Genomic DNA, 8,687 nt, shown 5'->3' with positions numbered 1-8,687 from the left:
TCTTTTTGTCATTTTGTTTATTGATGACATTTTGGTTTATTGTAAGAGTTAGGTGGATTATGCTAATCAATTCCATATGGTGTTGCGGACCTTGAAAGAGCAGCAGTTGTATGCCAAGTTATCTAAGTGTGAGTTTTGGTTAAACACTGTAACTTTCTTGGTTCATATTGTTTCTAGTTATGGGATCCTGGTGGATCCATAAAATGTGGTTGTGGTTAAAAGGTGTCCAAGATCCACAACTCCAACTAACATTTGAAGCTTCTTGGGTTTGGCTGGGTATTATAGGGTGTTAATAGAAAGTTTCTCGATGATAGCTGCCTCATTGACTAAGTTGAGCACATAAGGCCTGGTGGGTTATATCAAGAAATTGATTTACTCAAATAAAAATGGGAGGTGATCAATATGGATGTCATTGCTGGTCTTTCTCGGTCTCAAAATCAATTTGATTCAATTTGGGTCATCGTGAATAGAATGACGAAGTTTGCTTACTTCTTACCAGTGCAGACAAACTTCTCGGTTGAGGACTATGCGAGGTTGTATCTTTATGAGATTGTAAAGCTATATGGGGTACCTGTTTCAATTATTTCTAATTGGGGTACATAGTTTTTATCTCATTTGTGGTGGACTTTCCAGAAAGGATTAGGGACTAAGGTTCATCTGAGCACTACTTTTCATCCTCAGATGAATGGACAAGCACAGAGGACTATTAAAATATTGGATGACATGCTTCAGGCATATGTGATTGATTATGGTGGCAGTTGGGCTGAGCATTTATCTTTGATAGAGTTTGCTTACAACAATAGCTATCATTCTAGCATTCGGATGGCCCTTTTTAAGTCATTGTATGGTAGGAGGTATAGATCTCCTATTGGTTTATTTGAGCTTGGTGAAATGGATATGTTCGGTCTGGATTTGGTTTACCAGGCTGTGGAAAAGGTGAAGGTGATTCGGGATAGGCTTAAGGCTGCCTAAAGTTGCCAAAATTCCTATATGGATATAAGGTGTAGAGGCTTGGAGTTTGAGGTTGGGGATAAGGTATTCCTAAAGGTATCTCTCATGAAGGGGTAACATGGTTTGGTAAGTAGGTAAAGTTAAGTCCCCGGTTTGTTGGTCCTTATACAGTTTTGCAAAGGGTTGGTAATATGGCTTATGAGCTGGTGTTGCCTCCTAGTTTGAACTTAATTCACCCGATATTTTATGTCTCTATGATGATGAAGTGCGTTGGTGATCCTTCTCCGGTTGTTTCTTTAGAGGGATCGGGTATCTAGGATTCTTTGTCTTATAAAGAGGTCCTGGTTGAGATCTTGGATAGGAAGGTTCATTGGTTATGGACCAAGGATATGGCCTCGATTAAGGTTCTATGGCAAAACCACAACGTGGAAGAGGCTACTGATGTTGGGTGTATTTATGCACTCTAGTGTTACTATTTTAGCTTACTTTGCCTTGTTCTAAGGATAACTTGAGTTCTTAAGGTGGTGATATTTATATAAAGGAGCATCTAAGTGATAAGTGTGTGATTATAATGTGCAAAGTGTATTCCAAACAAGTTTGGGTTTAATTGGATCACTTAGAGTTCAATCGATGAAACCAATATTACTAGCTTGAGCTAGGTTCTTGTCTAGTATCTTTTGTTGGAATCTATGGTGTTTAATGTGCTATAAATGGTTTTAATGATGTCATTGTATGTGGAACAACTTGTTGGTAGTGAACAAAGTTCAAGCGAGTCGAGTATAGAGTCAAAACATGAAGTGGAAGATCATAGAGATCAACCTAGTCTAAGCTCTTGTTTTTTATTCGTTGTGATGGATGTTATGTTGTTTGAACCTCTAATATGGGTGGTGTGTTCTTGTAGGATCTTTTGTGAGCTTTTTATGATGATATATAGATGAATTAGAGGCTGGAAAACCAAGGAAAAGATACCACAAAGTCAAGGATGAATGGAGGAACGTTCAACACTTAACTAATTTTCGAGAAGCAAATTCCAGAGAGGTGCCGCGATAGAGGCGCATCGCAACCCCCATTTGACTCAAGATAGTATTGCATTGCAAATCCTACTTGACCCAAGCAAGCCTCGCGTCGCGACTTCCCTCCAAACAAGGCAAAAGTTAAACTTTGAATTCTATACAGCTTGGGATTTGTTGTCTACTATAAATACATCTTTGTACATATTATTATTTATCTTTGGACATCTTGGAACATGAAGGAGGCTGCTACAACTTCATAACTCAAGTTTTTATCATTCTAATTTAGTTAATTCATATCCATAGTCGTTAATTACCACTTTGTGATTACAATTATGACTATGCGTGGCTAAATGCCCTCTTTCTGGGTTTGAAGCCGAATACATGAGTACTATGAATGTTAGTTCATTGATTTTCTTATAATTGATTGGTTTTGTGTTTAATCTTATTTTTAACTATTTTGAGGCTTGATCACCTTTAGAATACACCCATTGTCAACCTTGTGAACTCGGAAGAGGGAATAGGGAGATAGAATGTGGGATTGAACAAAGTATGGTTCATAGTCTTTTATGAAATAAGGAATACAGATTAGTATCTTGGAAAGGGATGTACTTAGATGCCTTACTTGATTCAAATGTAGGATGATAGCTTAAACAACTTAATTGGATTATTACATCCCCGCTCAACGATGTAGTTGTAATGTCCATATTAGGTAATTGGTTAGAGGTTGGGAGACTATAATCATGCGATGAACCGTACGAATCGACAACCAAGATAGGTGAATTGATGAATGAAAGTAAATAACATAGTATGATTTTTCAAAGTGCTTCAACCCTGGGTTTTATTCCAATTGATTGCTCAAGATCTTTACTTTACATATTGTTTTCTTTAGTTATAAATTTCCAAATTCTCTTTTGGTTACTCTCGCACCAACTTAATCTAAATTGTAAACTAAAATAGAATTGTTGTTGAATCAAGTCTCTGTGGGATTGATACTTGGCTATTCATTAGGCCACTTTACTACTTGATAAGACCACGTAGACTTGCGTGTACGCTTGGGTGTTGTCAGCTACATAGGAAGCAGAAGAAGACATGATGTCTAAGTTCCACATCTATTTTCTTTTCCTGGGATTCGTGCCAAAGGTACGTGTTCTTCAACATACTTTTTTCAAACTTTGTTAAAAGAAAGATTATTATCTTTGCATCTTTATTTTCTAACTTGGTTAAAGGTTGGACTGATATTTGATAATACAAATAAATTGTGCTTGTGTTTACCCTACCTTGTTTGTTATTTGGGGATGAATGTTCCTAGTTGGGAGACTATAGCAACTTGGGTTTTCAATCCTTATAAAATTTCCTAGATTTTTGGTTTCTAGATAGTATACGACTAAGGAGTACTAGTTGTATGTTAGGGTACGGTTCGTATGGGTTGGTCGTATGCTGACCACTATTGGTTAGTGGGCTGGATTGGTTTCTAGAATGGATACGACTTGGTAGATACTAGTCGTATTAATGGATACAGGTCATTTGGTTTGGGGTTTTTCTTTCACTTAATCATAGACATGGTAGCTTAACTAGAATCTGAGTACGAATGGCTCACCATGAGTCGTAAGATAGGGTATAAGGCATACCATGGACTCATATGGTGGATAACGTTAAATCCTCTTTGATTCTATTCTGCCAAGGGTACGGGTCAAAGGTATTGGTTGTATGCTTTAGGTACGACTTCTTTTAGGTAAATTATACCTTGGATAGTGTTGGGTCCAAGGGGGAAGCCTAGGGTGTGAGTGGTGGGTACCACTCGTATTAGAGGGTACAACTGGTATGGGTAGTCATAACCCCTAATGGAAATTTTATGCAGTTTAAGTGAGGGCAATCTGGACATTTTTCTACTTAACATACTAAGGCCCCACGACTTTTAACACACTAGGGTGGTTATTTTCCCTATTATTTTATTCATTAACACTTAGAAAAAACTCTCTAATCCTCTTTAAATTTCTTGGGCAAAAAAATCTAGGGTTTCATATTAAGTATTAATTTGGGGCTTGTGTTGGTGATTTCTCCACATTATCTTCTTAATTAAGGCATTTAATCTTCTCTCATTGTTACCCCCAACTAAAGGCATGGCTTTATATAATGTTTTCATGGCATGATTTATTGTATGGTTTTGAGGTTTTCAAATATGTGTTGGGTTTTGGCTATAATGGCTTGTTTATGGTTTTCCCATGTTTTAACTATATATTTACATATTTTAATGGTGGTTTTGATACTTAGTTGCATGGGAATGGTTAATTGGTATTTGGTTTTGGTTTTGGAAATACTATGCCCCCAATATGTTTGGTAAACTGTCTATGAGAATGCTTTTCCTGTATTATTGGACTTTTTAATGGAAGTATCGCATGGTATGGTTTGGTAATGGAACCCTAAATAGCATAAATGGTTCAAATGGTTTGGAATGATTAAATTGAATAGTTTGGTGGTCATTGTTAAGGTTAATTAAACTTCTTGTGGGGTACGATGGAATCTCCCAATCAAATATGTTAATGAACAAATTGTGGAGCATACGGGACTCTCCCAACAAACTTAATAATGGAACACTTTTGGGGCGCATGGGACTCCCCTAAGTTAACTTGGTTAATGGGTATACGTGAATCCCTTTACCTAAAAAGGTTTGGCTAAGGACAATACTTGCAAGTTATAGTCAATATGACGATACCACTATTAATAGCCTTGGTTAATAATAAATGGAATAATGGTTTGGCTGGTTGGGAATAGTTTTAATTGGGCAATAATAGAGTGGTGTGATAGCTAATCGTGAAGGTGGGATTTCAATGAATGAACATTGGAAACTCATATTTGCCGACATGAGGGGTCGATCATGGCAACCAAATATGGTACTATGAGGTACATGGGAATCCTCTAAGTACACTGTACATATGTATCATAGAGAGAGAAGGGTACTTGGGAATACCCTACTCTTATGATATCTCTGATTTGTGTGGCTACACACATTAGGGCCATTTCAGGGGATTACACTGGACCCATATAGCCCGTGGGTGGTTTTAGTATGGTTAAGCTACACATATCTAGGTTAATGATTTTAAATGCATACTAAAACCAATTTCTTTATGTATAGTTTGGATGCATATGGTTGGTTTACTTGGTTTTACTGGATGACATTATTTTATCCTTATCATGAGTTCATTCTAGCATTTACCTGCTAACCCATCTTCAACCGGCTGTATCCCTATGCGATGCAGGAATTGATCATTCTACTCTTCCTTCATAATGATCAAATTTTAGAATCAACTTTTTGATTAAACTGGTGAGCTTTCATCTTTCTGGAAGGCTCCATTTCATGTTCATGGATGTTTTTACACACTTTGGTTTATTCATGGATATTGGTTTTCGCTATGGTTTGGGGCATATCCTAATTGGATATTAGTTTTCTTTTGGTTAGAGGCTTTTGTGGAACTACTATGGCTTGGTATAGGCGGGATCTATAGTGGTGTTAGCCTTGGTATTAGCAGTGGTACTGGGGCTAATATTAGTTGGCCGTATTATTGGTTGTTCCATACTTTTATTATGTTATGGATAGGAACTTTGTTTGGTTATTTCTTGGGATATGGCTTATGGTTTTGGTCGGTTATGGTTATTAGTTTGATTTGGGACAGTTGGGCTTGTTTGGGTGGTCATAGTCATAGACCTATCCTAGAGTCTTGGATTGCACAATATCATTATCTCGTTATACATTTGGATTTCATCTGACTTAGGGTATATAATGGATGGTTGGGTTGGGTATTGAGGGTGGTCTCCAGCCCTTGTTAGACTTGATATGCCCATTACGACAAGGCCCCTAGTTGGGTCATATCAAGTTGGTATCAGAGCTTTAGGTTCATGGTCAATTAGGAGTCCACAAAGTCGTGTCTAGTAGAGTCTCTTTTAAGGGTGTGTAGCACGTAACACTCGTAAGGGAGAGGCTATAAGACATTTAGGAATGTTTTACTTTCTTGGTATTCTATATTGAAGCTTAGAGTCTAAGTCCTAGAATCTTCTCTAATCCTGATTTGTTCGCTTTTTAGATCATGTCTCGATGATCTAGAACACAAGAAAACTTTTCTATCCCATATGGGGACAATGTAGAAGGGACACATAGTATCCATACTCAGTCTAGGGGTCCAGTCCCTGATATTTTTAGAGTTCCACTAGTTGCTACTAGTCCTCTTCAAGTCGAGGTACCAAATGTAGAATTTCATCAATCGATTCATACTATTGCTCAGTTGGTTGCTGCTCAAGCTGAGCGGCATGAATCTAGTATATTATCTGTTGAGGCCACAAGGTGGTCAATTTATAAAGATGAATCCTCCTACTTTTACTGGTGTAAAGGTAGAGAAAGATCCACAGGGTCTCTTGGATGAAATGGAGAAAATATTCAGGTGATGCAGGCCATAAATATGGAAAAAGTGAATTTTATAGCTTACCAGCTCAAGGATGTTGCGTACTAGTAGTATGAGGAGTGGGATAGGGATAGGGGTGATGTTGAAGAGTTGTACTTATGAGAGACTTTCTTAAATACTTTTCTGGATCGCTTCTTTTCTCAAGAGCTGAGGGAAGCGAAGGCAGAGGAATTTGTCAATCTGAGATAAGGAAAAATGTCAGTCAAGGAATATGCCTTGAAATTTTATTAGCTGTCAAGTTATGCTCCACAATTGGTATCTGATATAAGGGCAAAGATGATAATGTTCACTTCTGGACTATCTTGGGATTTGATCCTTGAAAGCAAGGTTGCATTGCTGATCAAGGATATGGATATTTCTAGGTTGGTAATTCATATGCAACAGGTGAAGGAAGATAAGATGAAGTAGACAGAATTTGGGGAAAGGCAGGGTAAGAAGGTCAGGTCTTCTGAACAAGATGGAGGGAAACAACAGGGTGGTTGGGATGGCTGTAAATGGCAAAAGAAGAAGTAGGGGAGCTTTGGTTCTTTCTTTTAAGCTAGTGCTCCTTACCCAAAGCTTTCGGGTGATAGGCGTCAGCAGGGTGGTGATAATTTCTGGCTACAGGGTGCCCAATCTCAGGCGAGCGAGGCACGGTCGGTTTTTTCATGCCCTCATTGTTGGTTCTATGACTGTCTTCATTAGGGATTTTGTGATGAAGAGAGGGACAAATATTTTAAATATGGTCAGTCAGGCCATATGCTTAGAAGTTGTTCGATTGGTAAGGGTGCTTCGAGAGTGGTCAAAGCCTCAATTTCTTCATCTTCTGCTCCTGCACCTACTGGTGCTTCTTGGTATTTGCTCCTGCTTCTGGTACCGGTGCTGGTCGGAATAGGTTATATGCTCTTACATCTCGACAGGTGTCTTAGGCATCACATGATATTGTGACTTGTACATTATAATATTTTTCTTATGACGTGTTTTGCTTGCTTGAATTAGGGTCCACTCTTTCTTATGTGACCCTATTTGTGGCTGTATTTTGGTTTTTATCTTGAGGTTATTTTGGATTCTTTTGTTATTTCTACCCTGGTAGGAGATTCTGCAGTTGCTAAGAGGGTCTATAGTAGGTGTGTGGTATCTGTTGGTAGTAGGTAGATTCGGTGGATTTGTTTGAACTCGATATGATAGATTTTGTTGTTATTCTGGGGACTGATTGGTTACACTCTTGTTGTGCGTCCTTAGATTGTCAGACCTATAAGGTTGTTTTTAGGTTCCCTAGTAAATCGGTTATTAAGTGGGAGGGTGGTTCTCTAGCTACTAGGGGGAAGGTTTATTTTTTATCTTAAGCTCGGAGATTAATCTCCAAAAAGTGTCTCATCATTTGGTCTGTGTTAAAGATTCTAACTCATAGAGTCCTTCTTTACATTCGATTTCGGTGGTGAATGAGTTTCCTGAGATCTTTCTAATCAATCTTCCTAGCATTTCTCCAGATGGGGAGATTGAGTTTTGCATTAATTTTGTTTCGAACACTTGTCCAATATCTATTTCTCCTTATATAATGGCTCCGACTGAGTTGAGAGAACTCAAGGACCAACTTAAGGATCTTCTAGATAAGGGGTCTATTCATCCTAGTGTATCCCCATGGGATGCACCGATGTTATTTGTGTGCAAGAAGGATGGTTCCTTTCGGATGTGCATTGACTATCTGTAATTGAATAAGGTAATGGTTAAGAACAAGTATTATTTTCCAAGGTTAGATAACTTGTTTAATCAGTTTCAAGGTGCCAAGTTCTTTTCTAATATAGATCTTCGGTCAGGGTATCATCAGCTTATGATTAGGGAGGAGGATATCCTTAAGATGGCTTTTTATCCTTGGTATAGGCACTTTAAGTTATTGGTTATGTCATTTGGTTTAACTAATGCCTCGGCAGTATTTATGGATTTGATGAATTGGGTTTAAGGCAGTTTTTGGATCTTCTTGTCATTATGTTCATTGATGACATTTTGTTTTATTCTAAGAGTTATGTGGATCATGCTAATCACCACCGTGTAGTGTTGCGAACCTTAAAAAAATAGCAGTTATATGTCAAGTTCTCTAAGTGTGAGTTTTTGTTGACTGCTGTAACTTTCTTGGGTCATGTTATTTCTAGTAATGGGATCATGGTAGATTCATAAAAGGTGGTTATAGTTAAAAGGTGGCCTAGACCCATGACTCCAACTAACATTAGGATCTTATTAGGTTTGGCTGGGTATTATAGGGAGTTCATGGAAAGTTTCTCGACGATAGATT

At 38.0% G+C, this 8,687-nt stretch overlaps 1 protein-coding gene across 1 annotated transcript; it reads left to right on the top strand.

Annotated features, from left to right (window-relative positions):
* Positions 1-402: 402 nt before the first annotated feature.
* LOC124887811 lies at positions 403-1,268 on the top strand. The gene is made up of 3 exons (XM_047397726.1): positions 403-567; positions 682-942; positions 1,086-1,268. The coding sequence occupies exons 1-3, from the start codon at positions 403-405 to the stop codon at positions 1,266-1,268; spliced, it is 609 nt and encodes a 202-aa protein (XP_047253682.1).
* The last annotated feature ends 7,419 nt before the right edge of the window (positions 1,269-8,687 follow it).

The sequence above is a fragment of the Capsicum annuum genome, chromosome 10, assembly GCF_002878395.1.
Source record: "Capsicum annuum cultivar UCD-10X-F1 chromosome 10, UCD10Xv1.1, whole genome shotgun sequence".
Classification (NCBI taxonomy): domain Eukaryota; kingdom Viridiplantae; phylum Streptophyta; class Magnoliopsida; order Solanales; family Solanaceae; genus Capsicum; species Capsicum annuum.
The sequence above is the reverse complement of the archived record's forward strand: the minus strand, read 5'-3'. Positions and strand labels throughout refer to the sequence as shown.

Coding starts and splice junctions, on each gene's coding strand:
- LOC124887811 (XM_047397726.1), top strand. CDS start 403: ATGGATGTCATTGCTGGTCTTTCTCGGTCTCAAAATCAATTTGATTCA. Junction 568..681: donor AGATTGTAAAGCTATATGGG/GTACCTGTTTCA, acceptor TTTCATCCTCAG/ATGAATGGACAAGCACAGAG. Junction 943..1,085: donor AGGCTGTGGAAAAGGTGAAG/GTGATTCGGGAT, acceptor TTTGGTAAGTAG/GTAAAGTTAAGTCCCCGGTT.